The sequence below is a fragment of the Grampus griseus genome (assembly GCF_964374135.1).
Source record: "Grampus griseus genome assembly, chromosome: 3".
Taxonomy (NCBI): Eukaryota; Metazoa; Chordata; class Mammalia; order Artiodactyla; family Delphinidae; genus Grampus; species Grampus griseus.
Genome location: NC_139019.1, coordinates 172,025,153 through 172,051,597, shown reverse-complemented (window position 1 = coordinate 172,051,597; position 26,445 = coordinate 172,025,153). Strand labels below are relative to the sequence as shown.

Below are 26,445 nucleotides of genomic sequence, written 5' to 3'. Positions count from 1 at the left end.
TGCCCCGGCGCTGGCGGGAGCCGGCTGGGCCGGACGGAGGTGCCCCGCGCGCTCAGGACACGCACCTGCCGGCGTTTCGGGCTCCCCGGACGGCGAGGTCGGCGGGAGACGCCCCCGAGAGGCGCGCCCGGCCCCCGGCTAAGCTCGCCTGCCCAGCTCTGGGGGCCCCGGGGCCGGCCTGTGCGGGGCCCCCGGCGCGCGCCATGGGCCGCTGGTAATGGACGGCGCGGAGAAGACTCGACTCTGCCGCGGCCGTGTTCGTTCGAGGGTCTAAAGTCCCTGGAGAATGACCTAGCACTTCCCGGCCCCACCGGCCTCTCGAGGGCCCCCGTGGACGCGCCGGCCCGCCTCGAAACTGCGAGGCCGGGCGGCCCCCAAACTTGGGACGCTGCGCACGCCCGGTTGCCCGGGCTCTGGACCAGGCGCGCCTCTTGAACTCACGTTCAGTACAATCGTTTCTTTTCCAAGAAGGGTTTTCCTTTTTTTTTTTTTTTCTTTTTTTGAGATTTTGTTGACTTTTATTTTTGAAGAAGGGAATTTGGGGGGGGGGTGACAAACGGAAGAACCGTCCACCGCGAAGCTCAGAAAGGGGATAAGGGACCGCCGGCGGGAGTCGGAGGCCTGGGGTCTAGGATGGAGGTGGCGGACCCGCAGCAGCTGGGCATGTTTACAGAGGGCGAGCTGATGTCGGTGGGGATGGACACGTTCATCCACCGCATCGACTCCACCGAGGTCATCTACCAGCCCCGCCGCAAGCGGGCCAAGCTCATCGGCAAGTACCTGATGGGGGACCTGCTGGGGGAGGGGTCGTACGGCAAGGTGAAGGAGGTGCTGGACTCGGAGACGCTGTGCCGGAGAGCCGTCAAAATTCTCAAGAAGAAGAAGTTGCGGAGGATCCCCAACGGGGAGGCCAACGTAAAGAAGTAAGTGCGGGCTTCCTGGGTGGGGGCGCGGCCCGCTGGGCGGCCCCCTCCTTCCTCCTTTCCTCCCTTTCTTCTCCCTCCATTTCTCGCTTTCTTCCTTTCGTCCTCTCTTTCCTTAAGCACCCGAGCCGACCAGCCGGGGAAGGTCGTGGGCAACTCGCTAGGGTACTTTGGTGAAGTCAGACTAGCTTGTTGCGGTTGGGCGTCCTGTGCTCTCGGCCGATGCGGAACCCTCCTCGGAAGGGGGCGCCCCTCACCCCCTCTGCCCTCCCGGCTGTCCGGAGGGCTGAGGTGCCCGGCGGAAGCGGCCGGCGTTGGTTTGGCTGAGAGCAGTTGGGCTCGGAAAGGGGCCTGCCCGCCGCCGGCAGGTTTCCGCGCAGCGCGCGGCTCTTAGTAGGGCTGGGGACACGCGGTTTGTTTATCCTGTTGGAGGGGGACCGTGCGGTTGCCAAAAATAATTGTTTGCACCGGCTTATCAGTCAGCAGGGGGGAACTTCGCCCTTTCTCACTTTCCTGGGATGTGACACAGGACACTTTGGCGAGTCGCAGGCCCGGTGACTCCTGAGAAGGGGGTCAACTTGTGACCCCGCAAACTTTTTACACGTATTTTTTCAGGCACCCGTCTGCCCCTTGACATCCCAGAGATGGTGGGGTCTGTGTGCAGACCCCACCGCCGCCAGGACAGTGGGAGCCCTGCCTCCATCCCTCTTGCTGGTTTCAGGAGGGGCCACCCATCCTTATCGCTGCTGCCCTGCCCGAGCCGAGGGGTTTATCTCACGGGCCAGGCGGCAGCGGGACTGGCTGGTGACCTTGGCCGGTACTGGGAGTGCTGCTCCCAGATCCACTTTCATTCCGTCCTCCTGGCCCCCCTGCTCTCATGCAGTGTGACAGCGCGCTGCCCAGCTGTTTTTGCCTGCTCTGGGCTGCCTAGGGTGGTCAAGTCGGGGAGCAGGGTGCTGAGACCTGATTGGCTGTGGTCAGTGCCTCAGCTGTGGACCCCCGGCGAAGGTGGGGCCAGGCGCCCCAGGGCCAGTTGTTCAGTTCTCTGTGCCCGTCTCTTACCTGCAGAGTGGGGGTGGGGCAGGGGCCACCGGTGTCCTGGGGAGACAGGCCAGGGGACAGCGGGTGCCCTCCTGTGGGCCAAGCGAGGCCATGCCTCTCATCAGATCCCCACTCCCTGCTTCTAAGTCACATTTTCTCATTAAGGCAGAAGCGTGTGGGGGAGACGTGGCCCTCAGGATGCCAGTTGGCCGTTGCTCCGGGTTCGGCCCCCCCACTCTCCAGGGCTGGTCCTCGTCCTCCTGGCTCCTCTTAGGCCTCATCCCTGGATCTGTCCAGGGAACGCGGTGCTGTGCTCTTGCAGAATGGATGCACCCTCCCTCCGCCTGAGGTCAGCCTGGGTCCGTGGAGGTGTTCTGGTGCCGGTGCTTTACGCTGAGCTGCTTTGGCACCCCAGGCCCCAGCCTCTTGGGAGTAGCACCCCGAGGTAGGAGGGGTTCCCAGAGTCCGTCCCCAAGGGGCCAGGCTGCTTTCCAGCCCCAACTGATCTGTCTGGCTAGAGTCGCCCAAGCCCACCCTGCTGGCCATCCCTGGGGCTTCAGGGAGTGCACGCGTCCAGGGGCGTGGACTGGGGGCAGCAGAGCTGAGTGGGTCCCAGCACATCCGCAGACGCGATGGAGGTGTCGAGCGCCCACTTCTGCCAAAGCATGATGTACACGTGATAAAGGCCCTCCCCACATGCAAATGCACATGCTCAAGGTCAAGTTAGGGGACGTTCGTTCACCACCCAAAGCGTACCCTCGTGCTCTGCTGCCCCACTGGAGGGTCGCAGCCTGCTGGCTCCCAGTCCTCGTTTCCTGAGCGGTCAGCCACGGTCCCAGGAGCTGTGGAGACACAGTGTCCATCCGAAGAACCGGAGGGGAAACTGAGGCCCAGGAGGCAGAGTGGTTGGCGGTCCACAGCCGGCCTGGCAGTCAACACGAGGTGTCACAGCTGCAGGGCCTGGGCCGGTTCCTCCAGCTTAGCCCTAGAAGCGCAGGTCTTCACCTCTCTGAGGCCCCTTGGAGCGCAGCGCTGGCCCCGTGCGTTCACCTGCCGTCTGCAGCGTGTGGCGTGAGGACCCGCTGGGTATGCGGCTGCGGGTTAAAACCCACCGCGCCTCCTTCCTTGGGCGCTGTGAGGGGGCGCGCCCTGCTCGGAGGCACCCTGTCCCCTTGTTCTGAGTCCTGACAGAGTGCCCCGGGTTGGAGGCCGGAGGAGGTGAGGCCCTGGGCTCAAGCAAGGGCTGGGTGTCCACTCCCCGGCCCAGAGATCCAGGCTTCTGGGTCAGCCTTGCCGCCAGGCGGCTGCAGGGAAAAAAGGCTCCTTTGTCTTGGAGAGACTTAATGAACTCAACTCCAGACTCTTCTCTTGGAGTGAAGCATCCAGAATTTTCCAGAGAAGCCTCAGGAGTCCTCCAGCTCCAGTTGGGATGGGAAGCTTTTCCTTAAAGAATGCACTTTGTGTTAAAGGAGGTCCTCCCCCCTTGTGGCTCTTCCCAGGAGGGCTGCTGTGGGTCTGTGCTTGTCCCCCTCTTGCTCACAAAGACTAATTTGCTCTTATTGTAAAACACGAAAGTTCTGAAAACCACCGAGAAGTAAGACAGAAATTACTCATCGTTTTAATACTAATGCCTTTGCCACGCTCCCTTCGAGCCTTTGTTTAGCATGTTTTCGTCACCTATCCAAGCACTTTTTAATGAAAAATTAAACTCCCCTAAAGATCATTTTCAACAGTAAGTTGTACCTGCTTGCTTTCCCGGTTGGCAGCAGAAGCCGCGCTGGCGCCTCCCTGGCTGGGGGCAGCCGTGGGGTTTCGCACCCATACAGACGGTGGGCACACGCCCCTCTGACGCAACCCCCCGGGGAAGTTGGGTGGCAGATGGGCCCCGCTCACGGGATTCTCACCTGTCCCAAGATACTGTTCTTTGTGGGCTTTCATCAGCTGTTTAGAAGCGTACAGTGGCCAGGGCAGTCTGTGTGCCCCACGGCCCGTCTGTGTGAGGCAGGTCAGGGTCTGTACCCAGTGTGTGCGGGGTGCGGGCACTTAGCCGTGCGGGGCTGGCGCTGGGCGGCTCGCGGCCCTGCCAGCCTCCTTCATCGGCGTCCCTGCCCGTGTGGCTGGGTCCCAGCAGGCCGACGCCAGTCTCTAGGCTGGGCCTCCCTTGGCCAGGCCAGTAGCGACTGGCAGGTACTTAAACCTGGGGGGTGAGTGGTTGGGATTTTAGCATGTACAGCAGAGCCTGGACTTTGCTGGCCTTTGTTCCCGTCCTGAGTGGCCTCTGCCAGGTCCTGGCATCTGCTGGGCACCTGCCCCCCACCCCCCATTGGGAAGGATTCTGCCGTGAGGCCAGGCTGGCAGCGATAGGGCACGGCTGGTCCACTGAGGCGCCCCGCACTGAACGTCCTCGCGGCCTCCCTGTCTGGTCCTTCCCTGGCCAAGGGGTGTGACTGTGAGGTGCAGTGGGAGCTCAGGGGCCATTGGGATACACCCCAGGCTGTGGCGCAGGGGGTGGGGGGGGACACTGGCTCCTCACTCAGGAGTGTGTTGGGAATCACATCAAAGCTGCCCTTTATCCCATGTTGACCTCATGCTGCACGGCGATTCGTTCTTTTACACGGCGATTCGTTCTTTTAACGGCTTTAATGAGACATAATTTACGTGACGTAAAATTCAACTATTAGCAGGTAACTCAGTGTCGTTTAGTATTTTCAGAGAGTGTAACCATAACCTCTAATTCCAGGACATCCCTCCCATCCCCTCAACAGGAACCCCGCCCCCATCAGCATTCACTCCCCCAGCCCCTGACAGCCAGGAACCCACTCCCTGTCTCTATGGATCTGCCTGTTCTGGACGTTTCCCACCAGTGGAATCACACCCTGTGTGTCCTTCTGCGTCTGGCTTCTCTCACTGAGCATCGTGTTCTCAGGGTCCATCCACGTGGTAGCGAGTGTCAGTGCTTCACCCCTTTTCAGGTGATGTTCCCGGGTGTGGAGGGACGTGGTGTATCCACTCAACCGTCAGTGGACATTCGGGTTGTCCCCACTTGGTGCCCGTTAGGAATTGTGCTTCTGGGAAGCTGCGTGAGCGAGTGTTTGTGTTGAACTTCACTTTTAGTGAATTCCTCCTCATTTTAGTCTCTCTCCCGGATCCCTGATGGCCTCTTGCCATATGATTAGAAGCATCAGCAGAGAGGCCAGGGGGTGAGGGAGGTCTTGCTCAGTGTCCCTCGTCCAGAGCTGCCATCGTCCCCTCCCCTGCTCTCTGTGGACCCATGCCTGTCACCATCCCCGTCTGGAGGGAAAGAGGTGGGTGCATCCCCGGCGGCTGTGGGATGGGCGACCGTGGTGGCAGCTCCTTTCCATTCCTCTGTGAGCTCCAGGGGCTCTTCCGTTTCCCTCCTGGGTAGTCAGCGAGTCCATCCCCAGCAGTCCGCTCTGCTCAGGCGGCACTGCAGGCAGGTCCCTGTGACACCCGCCCTGAGCAGCTGCGGCTGGGCCGGAAGGCTCAGCTTCCTGTCACTTTACTTCCTGCATCCTGGCTGAGCGCCTGGCTTTTCCTCTTTCTTTAAATACTGTTTTTCTATTTTTCCGGTCAGTGGTGTGCTTTGTAGGAGACGGAGAACTCAGAGAAGGTGTAGCAGCTCCTCCCTGGCCGGGTCTCTGCAGTGAATGTCTCGGGGGTCCTCCACACCCATTTTACCCGCTCGGAGTGCACGTCTCCATGCCGCCTGTGGGTGTGGTTCTCCTCTTTCGGAGGAGCTGGACACTGTAGCCACTTCTCTGGTATCCATACTGGAACTTACACATTTTTCTCCAGGAGGTTTCCATCACGGTTAACTGACCACATGAGCGCTTGACGCACCCACAGCGCGGGGACCTCCCTTCAGGGCTGGCTTTGTCGGCATCGGAGTAGGGGGTGAGCTGTTTAATTATGGAGGGAGGGGTGCTGCCGTCCGCCTCCTCCCGCACAGAAGTTTGCCCCAAAGGCAGTGGGCGGATGGGGAGGTGCGGCCCGGAAGATGGTTCCAGGCCCAGGTATCTCACGGCACAGAAGGCAGAGCCATGGGGCTTGTCCTCGCTTTGGAAGGCCTGGGGTGAGCTCCCCGGGGCCCCTGGACTAGCCGCGGGCCCCCCTCCCGGAGCTGCCACGCGTGTTATTGGCAGCCTGTGTCTGAGTTCAGGCGGGTTCCCACACTTGGGTCGGCAGACGCTGCTTGAAGCCTGGCTGTAAGCGCTCCAGGTGGTGGCCACGTGTTGGCTCCAGGTACGAAGGGCCTTCTGGTGTCCACACGTGTGGTTTAGTTAGCCGCTGCAGCGCCTCTGGATGGAGACGAGAGGGAGAGTGCCCGGAGCCAGCTTCCCGGGGAGGCTGGCACAGGATCAGAGTCTGCGCTGGGCCCTCCCTCAGCCCCCCCGGAGCCAGCTTCCCAGGGAGGCTGGCACAGGGTCAGAGTCTGCGCTGGGCACCCCCCTCAGCCCCCCCAGCTTGTAGCTCGCGACAGCTTGCTCCCCACGTGACACCCTTCCCTTCTGGGCCGCAGACCCCATGGCGGCTCTGGCCAGGTAGCTCAGCGGGTACTTGGCTGGCTGGGTGGACGGCAGGTGCCAAACACTGGTCTCTGAGGGGAGCCGGCTCTGCACCTGCCCCTGGAACCCCTGCCCCTGGGACCCCTGCGAGGAGGAGTTCTATACTCAGTCCTGGCAGGGACCCCAAAGGCCTGGTCACCACTGTCATGACAAAGGCTGCTGTGCCGTGTGGCCCGGGGCGGCCACCAGCCCTCGACTGTCAGAAAGGGAGGGGACTTGCCCGCGGGGGAGGGTCCTTGAGTCAGCAGAGCTGAGCTCTGGCCCCGGAGAGCTGGCAGCAAGCAAGGCTGGGAGTCAGAGCTGTGGGGTGGTCTGGGCGAGAGCGGGAAGGACGCCTGGGGGCACAGCGCCGCTCCCTGACAAGTGGTGGTGGACCCGGAGCGTCAGAGGTGCACCCAAGCCCCCACGGACAGGGCACCCACCTGACCGGGGCCTGACCCACAGGGGCCTGGTAAGGTCCGTCCGTTGCAAGACTGAGTGAGTGAGTGAGATCTGGGGGACCAGCACTGGGGCCCGAGGTGGGAAGGTTCAGGGAGCACTTGCCAGAGGTCAAGAGGGGCTCACAGGCCAGAAGGGGCGGTACAGGGTCTGCTCCCCACACCCCAGAACGTTCCTGGTCCTTTATAGCAGGACTCTCACCTGGGCCGTCTTGCCCCCAGGGATACCTGGCGATACCTGGGGACATCTGTGGTTGTCACGATGAGGGAGGGGGGCTCCTGGCATCAAAGGGGTGGAGGTCAGATGCTGCTCCACACCCCGTAGAGCCCAGGACACGCCAACGTCACAGTGCTGAGGCGGAGCTACTGTGTGTCATTTATTTGGGGGAAAATTGAGTGTGATCCCTGTTCACACTGGACACCAGGATAAATCCCAAAGGTCAGGCGGTGTAAACCAGGGTGACCCCAACGTCTGTGAGTCTCCTCCCCTCCCTCCCACTCAGGTGTGGATTGAAATGTGTGCAGCATCCCAGACCTCAGAGGTCAGGTGGTTAGGGATAAGCGCGGAATGATGGGGGGAATGAGGGCAGAGTTACTGCTGTGCCCCGCAACCCTCTGGTGAGGGTGGGAGTGGGGTGGGGGGCAGGCCAGGCAGGCAGTGAGCTCACGGGAAGCAGCTGTAAAGCTGTGTTTCCTCCAGCAAGTCGGTGGCCTCCTGTGCTATGGGTCTGGGGAGTGGGTGCTACACAGAAATGCTGTTTCCGGGGCACCCTCCCTTCAGAGGCTGCATGAGTGCCGGGCCAGGGAATCTGCATGGGAGGAGGACCTACGCTGGGGAGGGTGGGTGATGTCGAAGGCACAGGATCCGTGCTGGTGTGCGAGGGTGGGGTGTGGTCAGGAACGGCTTCCTGGAATAGGCGACCTCTTCATGGAATGTGGACAGTGGGAGGCATGCGCCTCGGGTCTCATGACGTTGGGGACCCCTCACCTGCCCGGCTGGTCTTATGTTTCATGGTTGGACTTCCCTGTGAGGACTTTAAAAAGTCTTTATTGACGTATTATTCACATACCATGCAATTCGGTGACATTTAGTATCTTCGTAGCAACTCTCATCTTTGTCTAGTTCCAGAACATTCCGTTACCCCAAAAGGAAGTCCTGTCCTCATCAGTCACCCCATCCCATCCCCAGTCCCTGACAACCAGGAACCTACTCTCTGTCTGTAGACTGGCCTGTTCTGGACGTTGCCCATCAATGGAATCACACACTGTGTGTCCTTCTGTGTCTGGCTTCTCTCACTGAGCATCGTGTTCTCAGGGTCCGTCCACGCTGTAGTGAGTGTCAGGGCTTTCACCTCTTCTCAGGGTTGAGTGATGTTCCTATGTGTGGAGGGACACTGGAGTTGTATCCGCCCTTGGGCTCCCGTGGACAGTGCTGCCATGAGCACGTGTGACCGGGTCACCGTGCTCTCGGTCCTCCCGGGCACGTGCCCTGATTGGAGGTGCTGGGTCAGTTGGTGACTGTTCAACCTTCTGCGGAGCTGCCCGGCCCCCCCCCCCGCCCCCAGCTCCTGCAGGGAGTCCTCGTGGAGCTGCCCTGACAGCGGCGGGGAGCGTGGGCTTCAGTTCCAGAGGGAGGAGTGGGTGGGGGGATGCGGAGACCTGGCTGGAGCCCCAACTCCCGCGTGCTCTCCTGCTGTCCCCGCGCGGCCTTCGCTGTGGTCTCTGTGCGTCTTCAGTTAAAATGCGGGTACGGGGCCTGGTCGTGTTGCTGGGCTCGGGGACATGCCCAGGACTAGCTGCCCCTGTGCGGAGCTGCTCACTCCGGTGCTGCCCTCTGCACGGTTCCTGGGGGCTGGCGGCACTGCCGGGCCAGGGGGCTTGGCTGACGCCTCCGTCCTCTGTCTTCAGGGAAATCCAGCTGCTGAGGAGGTTACGGCACAAAAACGTCATCCAGCTGGTGGACGTGCTGTACAACGAGGAGAAGCAGAAGATATATCCTTTTGGGGCTCGGGGTGCCAGGTGTTCCCTGAGCGCTGCCGACCTTGGGGCTGGGGCCCCTCTCCAGTGAGTGCCCACGGGGGGCGCTGCAGGATGCAGGCTGGTTCTCTGCTTAGATCTCCTGTTCTCATGTGGAGCTGGGGCCCTGCTGTCAGCCTGGTCCCAGGAGCGAGACGCTTTCCTGGCTTCTGTTTGGGGGGCTGTGCGCCCTGGCCTGTGGCGGATGCATGGGGGAAGGGATGGGGAGTGTGTCACTGCGGCAGTGGTGTACTGGGAGTGTCCTCGGCCTTCGCCCTTTACTCTTGGGCTGCAGCTCCGAGAAGCAGGGTATAGGGGCCCCAGGGCCTGCTGAGGGGCCTGTGTCGCAGAGGGGCCTGTCACTGACTCGCTGGATGCAGGGTGATGGGGGTCCTCTCCATCCTAGTCGCAGGGCTGCCCCTCCACGGTGTAGATGCGGCTGGGGGGCTTCAGCCTGGCCCTGGGCTCCCCACCCCTGCTCCGCAGCCCCACCCCTGTGCTGCCCTCGTCTCTCCCTGGCCTCCCGCCCCTGCTCAGGCCTTCTCTCCACAGGGCCAGCACGCCCCTCCTCGCTCCTTTGGGGGCCAGGGCTGGGGCTTGAGCTCCTCCTTGGGGTGTGGAATGACCGGGGGGCTTCCTGCAGCACCTGTGATCCCTCTGGGGTCTCCAGCTCACTGCACTAGTGCAGCCTTCACCCCCTGGCATCTGTCTGTTCCCTGGGGATGGCCCATCTGGGGCAGAGGCTTGGCTGAGCGTGCCTTCCTTAGCACTGCCGCACGTATATGGTGATGGAGTACTGCGTGTGCGGCATGCAGGAGATGCTGGACAGCGTGCCCGAGAAGCGCTTCCCCGTGTGCCAGGCCCACGGGTGAGCGTGCGGACCCCACTGCTGCCCCCTCCGCCCCCGCCCGGTCACTCACGGGTCCAAGCTCCTCTCTGTGCACCTCCCTGCCCCACTGTGGCCGCCACCGAGGCTTTGGGGCCTCCTGTGCTTGGGAAGCTGCTGACAGCGGCCTGTACTGCCCCGGCTGGCTAGTTCTCCTGGGCAGTCAACCCCTAACACCCAATTGCTGTAGGACCAGCTGGCCTGTGGTGTGAGGGGTCAGTGGGTTGGCCTGGGTCCCTGGCCCCAGCGGGGACGGGGGGGGCAGCAGGGCTGTATCCAGGCCACAGAGGTTGGGATGATAGCAGGGCCCCTGGGCTGCCCAGGCTGGGGGGGCAGCTGGGGCAGGTGCCCGTGGTGGGAGCTACTGCAGCGGGGGCCCAGGAGTGGCTCAGCCCAGCCACTGGCCCTCTGGTTCCCTGATGGGCTGCCCGGCACCGACGGCCCCTGAGCCTCGGCCTCCCATCCTTGGTCCCGCTGGGTCGCTGCAGGCAGCTGTTCCAGGCAGCTGAGGTTCCCGAGAGGTGGGGCCGCGCCTCTTGGTGCGGTGGGTCACAGAGGCTGTGCCCTGCAGGTACTTCTGCCAGCTGGTGGACGGCCTGGAGTACCTGCACAGCCAGGGCATCGTGCACAAGGACATCAAGCCCGGCAACCTGCTGCTCACCACGGGTGGCACGCTCAAGATCTCCGACCTGGGCGTGGCCGAGGTAGGTGCCCCCCACCCCCAAGCCAGACCCGGGGTGGGGTCCCGGCCCCGCCGAGGGCCGCTCCCTGAGGGCTGTCTGGTGCTGCTACAGGCCCTGCACCCGTTTGCCGAGGACGACACGTGCCGGACGAGCCAGGGTTCCCCCGCGTTCCAGCCGCCCGAGATCGCCAATGGCCTGGACACCTTCTCTGGCTTCAAGGTGGACATCTGGTCAGCTGGGGTCACACTGTAAGTGCCCCTGGGCCTGGGTCCCTCCACCCCAGGGGTCCTCCATCACCCCCCCGGCCCCAGGTACCCCGTCTGGGCTCCAGGCCTCCCTGACCTGCCCCTCCTGGTAGGTCCCCCAGCTGCTGCTGCCCCCTAGTCTGTGAAGGCCACAGAGCCGGGGTCAGGAGCCCCCATGGGTGGGGAGACAGGCACTGGGACCGGCCATCCTCCTGGCCCCTGCCCACCTTGGGCTTGTGCTGGTCTCCACCTGCGCTGCTTCCCACACCGGCCACAGTCGCTGTTGGGTGGGTGTTTCCATCCTGACTCCTGGGGCTGAGAATTCTCAGACACCATGAGTCGCCGGCGATGCTCGGCCCACCGCTGCGTACCCCCGACCCAGACGCCGCCACGTGGTCGTCTGTTCCTCCATGAGCTCAGGCGGCACTGGGTGGGCCTGTGTTCTCTGGAAGCCTCTCCTGCCCGAGGCGAGTTCACGCTGCAGCCCCCTGTGCGCGCAGCCAGTGGCGTGGGTGTCCCGTTTCATGTTACTGAGAGCTGACTCATATACCGTTGACCCACCATGTCAGAGCGTGCCATCCGGTGGCTTTCCATATCTTCCTAGTGAGCCGCCACCACCATGTGTTCCAGAACATTCTCCTCACCAAGTCCAAGTCCCCACAGGTGGGGGTGGTTAAGGTTCGGGACCAGACTGGCTCCAGGCTGGGGCGCGAGGCAGGCCCTCCTGACTGGTCTGTTCTTCCTGGGGCTGCAGCTACAACATCACGACAGGCCTGTACCCGTTCGAGGGGGACAATATCTACAAACTGTTTGAGAACATCGGGAAGGGGGACTACACCATCCCGGGGGATTGCGGCCCCCCACTCTCAGACCTGCTCAAAGGTGAGGCCCTCGAGGCAGGAGGCTGGGCTGTAGGGGTGGGTGGGGTGGGTGGGCTGGCGGCGGGTACTGGGGCCCCCGTGGGTTTCCCGTGGGCCGACCCTTCTCTGTGCAGTTCCCCGACGTGGGGCGGGGTGGGGTGGTGCAGAGCCTAGTCGGGTGTGGAGAGCAGTGGGCGCAGGGGCGCCTGCGAGGGGCCGCTGGCTCCTCTGGGCTCCACTGCCTGCCCTGGGCCTTCGTTCCACCCTGTTCTGATCCCCCATCCCTACAGTGAAGTAGCAGCGGGGACCCCAGTCCGCCTGCTGAGTGGGGGTCTCCTGCGGGGGGGGGGGCGGGGGGGGGCTCTTCCTGCTGCAGTTCCCGGCCTGTACAGCAGGTGGCGCTGTCTGTGTATGGCAGGGGCCTGTCTGGGCGTGGATGGGTGAGAGCCACACCAGCATCTGGGGCTTGCCTGAAGTTAGTTTTGATGACGCAGCACATGCAGGGTATCGCCCTGTGTGACCGGCACCGTCCTAGGTTCCCTGCCCACAGTCCCGGGCTCTGTGTAACTGACCTGACCCTCGGCTTGTGCTGGACGCTGGGTCAGTGCCCGGCCTTCGTGTGAGGCACAGCCAAGAAGATCTTCACAGCCCTGCGTGGCGCCTGAGCTTTCTGATGACTGAGTCTCGCCGGTTCTTTGGCTTGTTAGTGAAGGTGAAATGAAGCTGGGCAGCCGCGTTCCCAGTGCTCTGCGGCCCCCCCCCCCGCCCCCCGCAGTCCAGGCCTGCATTGCCAGCTGCCCCAGGGCCCTCAGAGGGGTGGGCGTACCGCCTGCCTGGGGTCTTCTTGGAATGTGGGAGGAGCCAGCAAGCGGGAGGCGGTGGCCCGGCTGGCTCAGTCCCAGCCCTCCCCACCTGAGCGCTCCTTAGCAGCTCGTGGGCCCCGTCCTTGGGGGTGCCCGGAGCGTGCCCCCTGGCCTCCCCCAGCTCCACTGAGGGCCGAGGGCTGTTGCAGGCGGTGAGCTGTTGTTTCGGACTCTCCTTCCCTCGCCAGGGGCTGGTGGGTTGGAGTTTCCTCTGTACGGAGCTTTCTTTGCTCCAGTGACACAGATGATGATCTGTTGCCACCCTCGCTCTCATAAACGCTCAAAACAGCCCCAGGAGGGGCCGACGAGATGGCAGAGGGCACCCGTGTCCCTGTCCCCAGGTCCAGGCAGGGTGTCCCATTCTCGCTTCCTCCGCCCAGGCCTGCCTCAGGGCCTTTGCACTGCACTCCGCATGCAGGCTCCTCCCGGCCACTGGGCTGTTGAGCCGCCTCCCCCGTGAGTGTCTGGAACACCGCGCTGGCCCTGCCCTCCTGCAGCGAGCCCGCGACCCTGACCTTTCCTCCTCTCTCACATCACTCAGACACTCAGCTCTCTGAGCCCCAGCTTCTGAAATGGCCTCTCGTTTCCTGAGAACAAAGGCACCTCCAAGAGGTGGTGTGCAGAGCCCTGCCGCCCCCATCCCCCTCTCTGCGTCACGCTCGGTCCTCCCGTGGGGAAGGGGGTGGGCACTTGAGCATGGTGGGGGCTGGGGACCTTGGGCCCTAGGCCCCCTGCAGCCCTGCGGGGGGGGTGCCGCCCTTTGCTGCTTCGGGTCAGCCCAGCACAGCCTGCAGGTCAGCCTTGCCCCTTCTGAGTGTCCGGGTGCCAGGCAAAAGGCCCTCACACCAGTGTCTACATACGGTGTGTTGCCCTCGAGGCCTCCGGTTCTCCTGCCGCTGCCTCGGGGGGCTTTGGTGTCCTAGCTAGAATGGCCAGTCACAGGCTTTGCTGGCCAAAGCCGGTGGGCACCAGCAGGGGCGAGCCATGTGCTTTGTCTCCTTAGGGCGTGTGAACAGGTTCAGGGTCACTGGGGTGGGCTGTCCGTCCTGCGTCCCAGCCTTTTTTGGTCTTGGTCCTCCCAACCTGGCTTTGTAGTGTCTGCCGGGCAGCCCCTCGTGTCAAGACAGAGAGACGGCCCCAGCTGTGTCCTTCTCCGTTCAGCTGGGGGCTTAGCATCTGCCCCCGTGCTGGGCACCCGGCTGTAGAGGCCAGGCCTGCGGGGGAGGGGGCTCCGCTCACTCACGCCACCCCCTCCCCTGTACGGGCACCCACGGGCGTCCCCACCTCTCCCAGGCAGGGGAGGGCCCTCTGCCCGTGCTGGCCCCTGCACCCACCGCTGGTCTCCCCGGCAGGGATGCTGGAATACGAGCCGGCCAAGCGGTTTTCCATACAGCAGATCCGGCAGCACAGGTGAGTCCCCGCAGGGCTCCCCACTTGGGGGCCCATGTGGTGAGAGCAAGTGGGAGCAGGGGAGGGGGAGGTCAGGGCTGCGGGGGTCTTGCTGGCTCAGTCTCTCCCGTTGGGCCCCTTCTCCCTCTCCCACCCCGCGTGGTTCTCAGCGGGAATTGGGGGTGGGCCCACGTGGGGAGCCAGGCAAGCCTCCGGCTGCCGTGACCCGCTGGCTTCCGCAGCTGGTTCCGGAAGAAGCACCCACCGGCCGAGGAGCCGGTGCCCATCCCGCCGAGCGCGGACTGCAAGGACCGGTGGCGCGGCATGACAGTGGTGCCCTACCTGGAGGACCTGCACGGCTGTGCCGACGCTGCGGATGACGAGCTCTTCGACATTGAGGACGACATCATCTACACTCAGGACTTCACGGTGCCCGGTGAGTCCCCGGGGGTCACGGGAGAAGTGGGGAGGCCCCGCCCCCGGCCCGAGGGTCCAGTGGCCCTCCCCGCAGTGGCCACCCTTCTGACGAGTGGCCTTCTTCCCCAGGTGGCGAGGAGGCGTCTGAGGCAGGGCTTAGAGAGAGAGACCCGCAGGAGAGCCAGTGCTCAGACCTTTCTGGAGAGGAAGCTGAGGCCAGGGCCGCCGAGGAGCTCCGGGCAGAGCTCGGGCCCTAGTGTAGCGCTGCCCCACCCGCCTCCCCGCGGTGCTGTGCTATCCCGGGGCTGGTTCCGCAGGCTCCTGCATAAAGGTCTGCCCCGCTGAGCGTGTGCGGGTCATGCTTGTTTCTTTCCGGCTCGCCGCCTAGGGCTTAGGCGTTTACTGTAGAAAGAGCCCGTGTGCAGGGTGGCCAGTGGGGCCTCCAGGGAGCAGCCCCAGGGTGGGTCCGCGTGTCCCACTCTCCTGGGGGCACACTCAGGCCTCTGGTGCATCTGGCTGCAGCTGTTCCCCATGGGGTCCTGGGGTCAGGTGGGATGCCCCGCCCTGGGAACCCTGGCCACGGTCCAGTCCTGAGGCCTCCTGGATCCTCCGTCCTTTCCACAGGATAGAAGCAAGGTGTCCTGTCTCTCAGAGGCACTAGGGCCCCGGGACAGGTGCCTGGGCGTGAGCCTTGCTGGTCAGCCGGCTGTAGAGGCACTGACCACACACCGTCTCTTCAGGCCTGTTCCAGAGGCTTGGGGCTGCTTTGCCTGGGTGGGGGAGGGCTTGTTCAAGAGCGGCTCTCTGGGCCGGAGCCAGATCCCTGGCCTGGGAACGTCTTCCACATGAGACGTGGGGACGGACGGTCCTGTGCTGAGGTTGGGCAGCCGCTTCTCGCTGACCTGCCCGTGGGCCGGCAGAGGGCCGTGTTGGGGCTTCTCCCGTTCTGGTCCTGTCGTGTGGTCACGGTCAGAGGCTGGCTCTCAGCTGCTCCCCTGGGTCCCTGGTCCTGCCGTCCACCCTGAGGGCTGGTGCTGGGCCTTGGGCCGGGTGTTCGTTGGTCGGGGCCAGTGGCCCCAGTGCCTTGAGGGCATGTGGGGCAGATCCCGTGCCCTCCAGCCACCCTCCGACCGTGGTCACTGTGCCAGAGGCTGGGCCCCAGGTGATCTGCGCAGAGTTTCGGTGCTCAGCGCCCCTGCAGCCCCCCTCCCCCTTCAGAGCAGGCAGCTGACACTGCCCCACGCTCTGGGTTCTGACCTGAGACGCTTCCCGGTCACGGGCCGGTGCCTCCCGGCTAGGTTCAGAGGCTGAGTCAGGCATAGGACGCCATTGGTGGAGACGGGGCTCCGTGTGCGGAGGAGATGGGCTTGAGGCAGCTGCAGGCAGTTTCCTGCCGACATCCATGGGAGGGGGGTGCACCGTGGGCAGCACGGGCTTCCCGCACCCTTCCCTCCCCCCACGCCTCAGCGGGGACAGAGTGGGGCGGGCGGCCCCGGGCCAGTGGCCCTGGGACCCGGTGAGCACTGGCAGCCCACACGGTTGGGGCCGGGGCATGGCAGGCACCTGTGACGGCCTCTCCGTTTGTGCCGGCGTGGAGAGCCGGGGCGGGCTCTTGTGGGAGAGACGGCGAGTCCGGACACCCGGCCCGAGCCCAGCCCCTCCGAGTCCCACGGGGCCCAGCGAGGTCTGGCCATCGCACAGGTGAGAGAGCCAAGGCTCGGGCCCCAGGTCCCTGATGTCCACCGTGTTCCCACCCACCTGAGTGCAGGGCTCCACTCACACCTGAACAGGCAGGTGAGCGTAGGCTGGGCCCCGCCCCAGCCGGCTCGAAGGCCAGCCCCGCTGCTCCCCATTGGCAGGACCTGGTGGGACAGGTGGTGGAGGTGCCCTGGGCCCGGGCAGGCGGGGCGCTGGGGGCGTGTTGGTCGGGAACCCCCAGTCAGCACAAGTTTGCCTTCTCCTTCCTAGGACAGGTCCCGGAGGAGGAGGCTGGGCGGAGCGCACAGAGCCGGGGCCCGCCCAAAGCCGTGTGTGTGAATGGCACCGAGTCAGCCCAGTTGAGCGCCAGGTCGAGGGCGGAGCGCCGGGCCAGTGCCGCCTCCAACCCCGCCCGCAAGGCCTGCTCGGCCAGCAGCAAGATTCGCCGGCTGTCAGCCTGCAAGCAGCAGTGAGGGTGGCCGCCTGCAGGTGGGAAGTGGCGGGGACCGGAGGAATGGGTTGGGGGTGTGCCGTGGGCACTGCCCTGCTTGGCTGCTGTCACTGTCCTGCTTGGCTGGTGTCACTGTCACGGCCTGTGCCTGTCGCCCCCGGGGTCTGGGTTGGAGGTCACTTTCATCAGGGCGTTGGCCACACACTGGGGTCGGGGGGCGGCGTGTGCAGGATCAGGGCCCCTAAGCCGGCAGCCTGTCTTGCAGACCTGCGGGGCTCACCCCCACCCCGCCAGGCTGCTTCTGCAACAGGGCGATGCTGGTGTCAGACCAGGCTGGGGGTTGGGGGGTGAGCAGGTCAGGAGGGGCTGGGCTCTGACTGAGGCCGTCATCTCCCCTCCCTGCTTCCTCTTCCCAGCCCTGACCGCCCAGTCCACAAAGGGTGATTGGGCCCCAGAGGCACTGGAGACCCCATCGCCTGCTCAGGATGTGAGCAGTGGGGTAGGGGTCTGAGGCTACAGCCCCTGTCCAGCCATGTCCCCTCTCCCAGGGAGCTGCCCCTGAAACACCTCCCAAGGAATTTGTATGCCAGCAGCAGAACCAGCCAGGTGGGGTAGGAACTCTTTGGAGGGAGGCCCGGTTCCGTGGCAGAAAGGCCGTGCTTAATCCCACCAGGTGGCCAGAGATGCCCGGGGTGGCTCTTGAGGCAGCGCAGCCCTCCCTAGCCTCCTGAGGCGTCTGACAGCACTGAGGCATGACCAGGCCTCAGTTTCCCCACCCTCTGGGCGGCCCCAGGGGGGCCTGCTTCCTGGGATGCAGGGCCTTTCGTTGACCCAAAAGTGACCCACCTTCTGTTCTGGTCTCAGCCTGTCTCCAGGAGCCCCGGCCAGGTCCTGCTCAGTCTTCGCGCCGACTGCTGGCCTGCCGCCCACTGCCCAGGAAGGCGGCCGCTGCACCCTTCGTGCTGACTGCCCCTCCGGAAGCCGGAGGGTCCTGGAGGGCTGTGGTTGGGGGACAGCAGGGACTGGGGTCCGCCCTCCCCTGGTGGCCGGTGGACACGACCTCCTGCTGACTGCAATCCTGTGCTGAGCCCCTTCCCCCCGCCGGGGGAGGAGGGAGTGGGCCCGGCGCGGCCCCACGCCAGCCCTCGCCATGCACTTTACGTTGAGACTACTGGTTCTAGCCCGCCCCGACCCCTCTTTTTACTCTGCCGCTCGTTAGCGCCTCCCACACCTGGTGATGTGTTCCCACCAACCACAGCCTCAGCGGGACGGGCAGGACAAGTGGGCCTGTCGACCGAGATGCATGCCCAGTGCCCAGGGGAGCCCGGCGGCTGCCTTGTTTTCATTGTTTGGTTGGTTCTTTTTTCTTCTCCTTTTTTAAGAAAAAATAAAACAGGTGGATTTGAGCTGTGGTTGTGAGGGATGTTTGGGAACTGTGGGTGGCAGGACGTGCTGTCAGGTGGGGGGGTGTGAGTCTGAGCCTGAGCCTGGGGCCCTTTGTGGACCCCACAGTGGACGGGCTGGCCCGGGTCTGCAGGTCTTGCTGGTGGTGCCGGGTGGAAACGTGGGCCTCCCACGCGTGTCTGCCTCTGGCCATGCTGGATCTCTGTGCTCTCTGGTGACCCGGCTTCCCCAGAGCTCCACAGGCCCCTCTGCTCAGCCCAGGGGCCACAGCTCCACAGTGCAGTGGCCAGGGGGGCCTGATCCCCTTTCGCCCAAGGCCTCTGTACTCCTGGGTCCCCAGAGAAAACCCAGAGCAAGCAAGAGTATGCAGTAAATATAATCAATCAGAAAACAGAACACAAACTCCATCACTGGATGGTACACAGACAGCACGAAGCTTCGAGGGGCGGGGCAGGGCGACTCGGCCGCTGGCGAGGGCTGCCCCATCTTTTGGCAATAAATAAAGCTTGGGAAACTTGAAACTTTGACCGTTTGGGTTTTGTGTCTCAAACACTGGTGAGTCCTGGTTGCTCTTTGGACGGTGTGGTTACGGGAAGTGCGGCCCGCTCAACATGCGGAGGGCGGGTTCAGGGTGCAGACACCGGGAGGAAGGGGACCGGGGGGCGTGTACAGGGCTGGGGGCGGCGGCGGCGAGTACGGTTATTGCTCGGAGGGGGCGCGGACTGCCGCGAGCACTCGCCGCGGTGAGGTAAACGGCTTCGGGGGCTTGGAGGCCACGGCCTCGAGCTAACCTCACAGCCCGGGCCCGCGCGCCCTCTCTTCGCGGAGCCTCGGCGCCCCTTGGTCCCTGCGCGTGCGCCTTAGCGCGAACTCCGGCGCGTGCGAACCGGACGCGTGCGAACCGGACGCGTGCGAACCGGACGCGTCGCTAGGCTCCATTGGTGTTGGGAGGGGCGCTCTGCGCATGCGTCTCGCGCAGTCGGCTCGCACTGCCCCTCCAGGATGCAAGCCCTACGCATGCGCTTCCCGTTGCGTCGTGCCGTGGACGCGGCGACCCCGGTCACTAGCCCGAGGCCGCTGTCTGGGGCCAAGGGAAGTTGAATGTGGTCCTCGGAACCCCTAAGTTGAGAATCCGCCACACTCCCTTTAGTCGACCCGATGAAGTGCCCAGAGGGGACTGTGTGCGTGCGCACTTTGGGCTGGCGCAGGGTGCCTGGGGCACTGCGTGCGTGCTCGAGGCCCGCGGTCCCAGCGCAGGCGCGCCGGGGCGTCGCACCTCAGGTGTGTCCAGCGCCGAGGCCCCGCCGGTGCCGACTAAGCTGACGAGGTGGGCGCGGGGCGCAGGCTTAGACCGGGCTGTGGTCGGGGGACGTGGGCGCGGCCACGGCCAGCGCAGGGGCCGCGGCGACAGGCTGGGCCAGGCGTGGCGGGAAGAGCCTGTCGTCGAGGCTGGCCGCCAGCTTATCCAGCAGCGCGCCCGGGGGCCCGGCGCACAAGCCGGAGCCAGGGCAGCCGCCGCCGGGCTCCTCCTCGATGACGGGGATGGGAGGCGCGGCCGGGTCGTCGCCCACACGGACGTCGGGTGGGCAGTCGACGCTGTCTCCGCGGCGCAGGGGTGCGCGTGCGGGGCGGGGGGCGCCGGGCTGGGCTGCGGGTGGGGCGGAGGGTGCGGCACGCGCGCCTGGGTCGCTGTGCTGCCGGCCGCGCTGCTGCCACTGCTTGCGCGTGTGGGGGTGCGGGTGTGCGCGCGCGCGGTGGCGCGCTGCGGCGGGAGGGGCGTCGTCGAAGTGCGGGTCGTGGCGCAGGAACTCGTGGAACAGCGCGTCTGTCTTCTCATCGATGCTGTAGTCGCGGCGCGGGGCGCGGCGAGGCCAGGCGCGCGGGCTGCCAGGCCGGGCGGGCGCCTCGGGCGTGGGACCCTCGAAGCTGCAGCCCACGGTGGCTTCGCGGCCCGAGCTCGTGAAGGAGGAGCGCTTCTCGGGCGCGCTGGGGGGCCCGTCGTCGCCCGCGCCGCGGCCCTCGATGCTGGCGTAGCCGCTGTCCATCTGCAGCAGCTTGCGCGGCCCGCCCGCCTCGCCGTCCGCCGTCCGTGGTGTGGGCGGCGGCGAGGGTGGCGGGAAGGCGGGTGCGGCACCCCCGGAGCCCGAGCTGTCGCCGCTGCGTACCGAGTCGCGGTCGTTGCCGCTGCTGCTGTGGTCTGAGGCGGTGGCCGCGTGCAGCTCGAGCGAGGCGCGCAGGCTCCAGATGTCGCGATAGATGGTCTGGGCCTGCTCTGGCTCCGCGTCTCGCTCACCATCTGAGTCTTGCTGCTGCTCAGGCCCCGCGCTGACGCCGCACTCCGGGGGGAACTCGGGGCTCGCTCCTCCTGCGGCGCCCACCTCCTCGGCTGCCTCTAGCCTGCAAACCAGGCCACAGCCGTCAGGAGGCAGCCCAGGCCCCCCGCACCCCCTCCCCGGCCACCCTGCCTCTGGGTCCGGGAGGGTGGGCACGGGTGGGAACCCTCTAGGGTTGGCCAGGCCCTGTGGAAGATGATGTATTTGCATGCTGCCTGTTCACTCTGCACTGGATGCTTTTCGAGTAAACCCGGAGCCGTCCTGGCGCCTGCCGTTCAACCAGGGCCTCTTACAAAATGTGACCAGAGCATCTGCTGCCACTGCAGGAGGTTGGCCCCTCGCCCAGAAAGAGTGAAGGCTGTTCTCAGGAGATGGCCTTCTTTGACTAAGAGCTTCGTGTACCAAGGGGTGGCTGGGGATGGACTGGACCAAGCAGGGTCCAGCTCAGCCCCTACGCCTGGGTGACTCTGAGTGTGTCGCCTCAGCCCCCCGCCATAGACTGACAAGTAGCCAGGAGGAAGATACACACGAAGGAAGTGTTAACTACCCAGACCAGGAAATGCCCAGGAGTCGGGAGCCCTGCTCCCGGGATCCAGTTCCCCATCCCACTGACGTGGGCCCAGAGCTTCAGCAGAGTTGTCCTTGGGCTGGGGGAGGGGGTACCGCTGGCAGAAGTGGTCACAGCAGTTTCTGAGTAGCGGCCTCCAGCCCTCAGGAGCATGGACAGGCAAGAGGGACCCTGGGGCCACAGCGGAGCCCTTCAGGCTCCACCAGGAAGCAGCGATACCCACGCGGACACATACCCACAGCGGCCCTACTTGAGCAGGCATTCTGTCTTGGAGGCCCCGCCCGCCCCTCTACCCTTACCCAGTCTCCCCCTGCTTCCCTCCTCTGGTCCGTGCTGGAGAGGTGGCCCCAGCGAGGCAGCCTCCGGGAAGGACGGTGGAGCCAGAGGAACACGAACACGACCACCTGTCCGAAGGGCGGGGAGAGCGCTCCCTGGGCCACCTATGGGGGACGGGGTGGGGCAGGGGCCCACCCCTAGCACCTCTATCTACTGAAAAATACCTGCCGAGAGTGGGGGGCGGGCTGGCGGGGCTGGCGGGGCTGGCGGGGCTGGCGGGGCTGGCCAGGAAGGGGCGGGGGCTCGGGAAGGCCACGGTGTCGCCAGCGCTGGCGATGTACTGGATGAAGTCCACGTGGGGGGCGTCCCCCTCCTCGTGCTCCATGCTCTCGCTGGCTGCCCGCTGCCGCTGGAAGTGGTGTCGCTTGGGGGAGCCTGTGCAGAGGAAGGTACAGCAGCCTGCCTGGGCCCCTCCCACCGCGGGCCCCACCCCCTGACCCCTGAGCCAACAGAGCCAGCCTGGACCAGGTGAGCATGTACCCAGCCGTGCAGGTGGGGAAACCAAGGTGCCGAGGGCAGAAAGACCAGGACCGAAAGCCCAGCAGCCAGGGCAGGCGGGACTGGAGGTGCCAAGGTGGCAGCATTGGTCCGAGTGGCCCTGGCAGGCAGGTGTGGCCAGAGCACAGCCTTGTCCTGGACACCAGGTAACAGACACAGCCCGGCTAGAGTGCCAAAGAAGGCCGAAGGTGGGGGAGAGTGAGGGACAGGTGAGGGGAGAGAGGTGACGCCCTCTCCTGCCAGCTCCAGCCCTGCCGGCCCAGGGCCAGGACCCTCCCACAAGGGAGGCCTCAGTGGGAAAGCCTCAGGGGTGGGGATGACAGTCACCCAGCAAACAGGTTCTGGGTGCTTCTGTGCCTGCATTTGCCTATAATCAACCTCCCAAATCACAGGCTCTGTCTGGGCTCCCAATGGCACAGTGGGACGAGCCCTCCCCTCCCCTCCCCTCCCCGGCCAGGAGCACTTCAGCCAGAACTGACCCCTCCCCCCACCCCACAGCAGCTGGAGCCGGGCCCCAACAAGGGGACTGGCACTGTCACTGGCCACGCACCTTCTCTGGCCTCCAACACTGCTCATCCCCTCGCCCCGCCTTTCCTGGCAGTGGGACCCACCACCTCCGCCACAGGGCAGCAGGCACCCCAGCGCCTGGCCCCGCTGAGCTCCCATGAGCAGGGATGGTTGTAGCTGTTGGTGCCACCTCCCCCCCAAGACACACATGCATGGTCCTTGGGTTGAGGTTTGGAAGCCCTGTATCCAGGGCCCCGTACCAGGGGTCTGCAGGATCGAAGGCCCACCACCTGTAGTTGTAAATAAAGTTTTATTGGCCAAAGCTGTACTCTTTTACACGCCATCTAGGGCTGCTTTCACGCCACCGCAGCAGAAACACTGACCGCAGAACCAGAAACACACCATGCAGTGCCTCGTAAGTGACGCTCGCTGATGCCCGCTCTAGCCTGACAATCCCTTGTTTTACCGGGGCTCAGCGTGCAGCCCTGGCTCTTCCTCCTGACCAGCTCTGACCTTGGGCGAGATGCCCGCTCTAGCCTGACAACCCCTTGTTTTACCGGGGCTCAGCGTGCAGCCCTGGCTCTTCCTCCTGACCAGCTCTGACCTTGGGCGAGATGCCCGCTGGTAAGCGGGCGATGCCGGCCAGCATGGGGTGGGCGCTGGGGACTCCTCCCAGGGTGCAAAGCCGCCTGCTCCACATTCTCCTGGGGCCGCCCCTGGGCCTCGCTCCCCACCAGGGACCACAGCTCACCTCTCGTGTCCAGACTGGACGCCCGCTGACTGGGCTCCAGCTTCCATTTCTTGACTTTGAAGTAGGGGCTGGCCCCGTCCAGGCTGGCGTGGCGCCTCAGGCGGGTGAAGAACTGCAGGACAGGGCCTGCCCCAGAGGCTGGGCCTGCCTCCCCAGGCCCTGCTGCGGCCCCTGGCCCACCAGGCTTTGCACTCCTGGCCCCTGCATCCAACTGTGAGGGAAGAGGGATGCTCTCAGACCCCCCAGCCTCTCCCTGCTGCACTAGTGCCAGCCCAGCCCAGGCCACCCGGCACTCACACAGAAGGCAGAGGAAGAACAGGGGGCTGGGGGTGGGCTGGGGCCTCCTCCCCCCGAGAGAGAGGCTCCCCAGGGCTCGGCCAGGCGCTGGCCACCTCTGTTCCCCCAGCCCTGGACACAAGGGGTCCCGTCCCCTGGGCTGAGATGGGTCCCTGACCACACCCTCTGCAGCTGTTGGACTGCCCTGTGTGCAGGTGAGCCAGCCGTGCATGTGCCCTGTGTGCCACCTGCCCCTCTTCCCCCCAAGCTCGGGGACCAGGCAGGGGGCCACAGGCTGCCCCGTCCTGGAGTGGGATGGGGGATGCATGCGCGGGGGCCTCACCGAGGTGCCTTCCCCAGAGTCACTGGAAGCCGAGGGGCTGATCTCGAAGTCGGCAGGGCCCACGGCCGAGTTGTAGGGGTCACCTGGCAGGGCGGAGCTGGGGCCCACAGAGCGGCCGGTGAGGGCCTTCCCCGGGGGCTGTGGGACAGAGCCGGGGTGGGGAGGAAGCAGTGACAGGTCAAAGAGCACGGGTGGGGGGGATGCGTGCTGGACCCGCCACCCGCTGGACCCGGCCAGGCCCCACTCCCCACCCGGAGGTGAAAGGCGCAGCCAGAAGGTGGGAAAAGTGGTGCCTGCTGGGGGAGGGTGGGCCGCCCCTGAGCTCCGGGCCAGCTGCCACCCCCAACTCACCTGGAAGATGGCAAGGCTGGCCTTGGGGGCGGCCGTGGGGTGGGGTGTGGCAGTCGCACTGGCCTCGCCTGAGTCACACTCGTGGATGGTGACGATCTTGAGGGGCGGCAGGTGCAGGTGGGTGAGGCGGGCGTTCTTCAGGTGGTGGAAGTCCCCCTCAGTCAGGGTGTACCTGCGCCCAGCGCGCCTGCCCGTCACCTTGGGCGAGCTGGGTCCCTCTACCCACACCCCAGCGTCCTCCCCGGCCCCACCGTCACCCTGCTCGCCGAGAGTGGGGGACAGCCAGGCACCGGCGGGGGCCAGCTCTGCCCCGCAAGCCCAGCGCAGCAAGGTGACCTCCCAGGTGAGCCCCGGCACTGGGCCCTCCTTACCGGCGGCCCTTGTCCTGCGCCTTCCGGCTCTGCTCAAACAGGGCCGCCTCGTTGAAGGACACCCGGCGGCCGGTGGAGCTGGTGGACAGGAAGCGCTCGGTCTCGGCGTCCTGGCCCTCGGGCTCCTCCCCCCTGAACTCGGGGTCTGCGAGGAGAGCCAAGAGAGGGTGGGCCCCGGGTGGGCCGCGCCGGGCGCCGGCGGGCGGCTGGGCTGCGGGGCCGGGTCGGGAAGGAAGCGCCGAGGGCCCGACTGACCACCGGGGGCGGGGTGGGGGTGTGGAGGGCACTCGCTCATCCGCTCACACACTCACTCACGCAGCACGCGCCTGTGAGCACCTACGCGTGGGCTTAAGGAAACAGAGATGAGTCGGACTCGAGCTGCGCCCAGTCTGGTGGGGGAGACAGACAGACACAGATGGTCAGGCGGCCCGGGGGCGGGGGGGGGGGCGGACAGACGGGCGGCGACAGGCCTGGCAGGGCTCCTCACCTTGGGCAGGGCGGGCGCCATTGTCCAGGTAGCTGGTGGTGGTCTTCTCTGCTTCCTCTGTGGCTCTGGGGAGGGGCAGCAGGAGAGCAAAGTGGGCCAGAGGACCCAGGGCGCTGCCCACGGGGTCCCCCGCAGGGCTCATGGCCACCGGGGCATCCTGAGCTCACGGAGCCCACTCCCTCGGACCCACCCCATTCTCCCAGGCTCCTGCGCAGACACGTGGGCACCGTCACTCAGAAGCAGGCCCAGCGCCCCTGCGGCGTGGGCTCTTAGGCTGACCTGTCCTAGCTCCCCTGCGGGGCAGGTCGTGGGGCTGGGGGCCCGCGCACCTGTGGACGCGCCTGTGGACTTCCCAGCAGCGCCTGCAGAGCAGCAGCGTGCCCGACAGCACCACGAGGGTGCCCCCAACGAAGAGCGCCATCACCACCACCAGCAGCATGTAGTTGTCCAGGACAGGGTCGGGCTCCCCCTGCGGGGCCAGCGTCAAGGGTCAGGGCCTGTGGGCGTGGACTCTGGCGGCCCCGCCCCCCACCCCCCTCACTCACGGTGGGGCGGCCCGTGGCGTTGTCCCACGTCGTGGTCAAGGCGACCGTGGTGGAGGTGGTGGCGGCCGTGGCCATGGTGGCCGTGGGCTGCATTCTGAGGCTAGGAGGAGGGGCCTGGAGGGGCAGGGCCTGCTCAGCTCCAGCTCCTCTATCCCTCCTCCCGCTTTCCCGGGAGCTCGAGCAGGGGACCACACAGGGCGGTGACTCACGAAGAGGTGGGGAGGAGCCCCGAGGCAGCCCCCACCCGGGTCAGATCAGACATCCATGTCCCCATCTTTGAAAAGGGGGAGGCGCGTGCGTATCAACAGCTTCCCCAGCCGGTGGGGCCGGCCCGGCAAGGTGGCATGGGGCCGGAGCCCTGCCCAGGAAAGGAGAAGTGCCTCTGCGAGGAATAGGCAAATTGAGGCTGTCAACTCACTCCCGCCAGACCCCAGGGGCCCTGCCTGCACCATCAGGGAGCGGGAGGGGCCGCCTCGGCCCCAGGAGACTGGTTCCAGAATAGCGGGGACTCGGGCCATCCCTGGGGCTGGCCAGCCCGGGGAGGGGGTGGAGGGGCTGAGCGCCGGGACTCCAGGTTACGATTCCTGGATGTACAGGTTCCCCCTCCGCCCAGTACCGGTGGGAGTGAAAAGGCCAAAGGAGGCGCATCTGTTCCCAACCCTCAAGAATCTGGTTCCCATGGCGACTGAGCTAGCAGGCCAAGCTGGGGGGGGGGGCGGGTTGCCAGGGAGCACTGGGGAGGGGAGGGGGCGCGGGGGAGGGAGGCCTCCTGCAGGGGCGGCTGGAGCCAGCCCCGGGCGGCAAGATGGCTGCTGCCGCCGCCGCCCGCCGGTGCCCGGTCGGCTGTGCGCCCCCGCCGCACCCGTCCCCGCCCGAGCCGGCCGGGCTCCACGTCTGCCTGGAGCCGGGGGCACTGAGGCAGAGAGGGTCTCAGTTCTCGGGAGAGGGACTGCCTGGACCTTGCACCTGACCGCCCTCCCCAACACGCGGCTCTTCCCGGCGGGAAGGACCGGTGGCCGCATTCTGGAATCTCAGGAAACCGAGTCCGGGGCCGGGACGACCAGCAGCCCTGAGTGGGCACGGCGCGCGGCCCGTCCCCACACGAAAGGGAAAGCCTGTGTACAGGTTCCAGCGCCCCCAACCCTTTGGGACTTTCACCCTACTCGACAGCGGGGGAAAC

General features: G+C 65.7%; 2 protein-coding genes across 3 annotated transcripts; one reads left to right on the top strand and one right to left on the bottom strand.

Annotated features, from left to right (window-relative positions):
- Positions 1-206: 206 nt before the first annotated feature.
- On the top strand, positions 207-17,901 carry STK11 (serine/threonine kinase 11). Of its 2 annotated transcripts, none has more exons than XM_082650564.1 (10): positions 207-923; positions 8,896-8,979; positions 9,782-9,871; positions 10,461-10,593; positions 10,684-10,820; positions 11,572-11,699; positions 13,893-13,950; positions 14,172-14,365; positions 16,320-16,533; positions 17,360-17,901. In XM_082650564.1, the coding sequence occupies exons 1-10, from the start codon at positions 634-636 to the stop codon at positions 17,580-17,582; spliced, it is 1,551 nt and encodes a 516-aa protein (XP_082506690.1). In that variant the 5' UTR covers positions 207-633; the 3' UTR covers positions 17,583-17,901. The 2 variants fall into 2 exon arrangements, with proteins under 2 accessions (XP_082506690.1, XP_082506691.1); XM_082650565.1 differs by having other exon boundaries at positions 208-923; positions 16,315-16,533; positions 17,360-17,497.
- A 1,344-nt stretch (positions 17,902-19,245) lies between these two features.
- On the bottom strand, positions 19,246-25,358 carry CBARP (CACN subunit beta associated regulatory protein; the record flags this gene model as incomplete). The annotated part of the gene is made up of 9 exons (XM_082652438.1): positions 19,246-20,296; positions 21,301-21,511; positions 22,893-23,103; positions 23,512-23,649; positions 23,863-24,034; positions 24,234-24,378; positions 24,721-24,785; positions 25,050-25,189; positions 25,266-25,358. The coding sequence occupies 9 exons, from the start codon at positions 25,356-25,358 to the stop codon at positions 19,246-19,248; spliced, it is 2,226 nt and encodes a 741-aa protein (XP_082508564.1).
- Between the last annotated feature and the right edge of the window lie 1,087 nt (positions 25,359-26,445).

Coding starts and splice junctions, on each gene's coding strand:
- STK11 (XM_082650564.1), top strand. CDS start 634: ATGGAGGTGGCGGACCCGCAGCAGCTGGGCATGTTTACAGAGGGCGAG. Junction 10,594..10,683: donor CCGACCTGGGCGTGGCCGAG/GTAGGTGCCCCC, acceptor GTGCTGCTACAG/GCCCTGCACCCGTTTGCCGA. Junction 13,951..14,171: donor CAGCAGATCCGGCAGCACAG/GTGAGTCCCCGC, acceptor TGGCTTCCGCAG/CTGGTTCCGGAAGAAGCACC.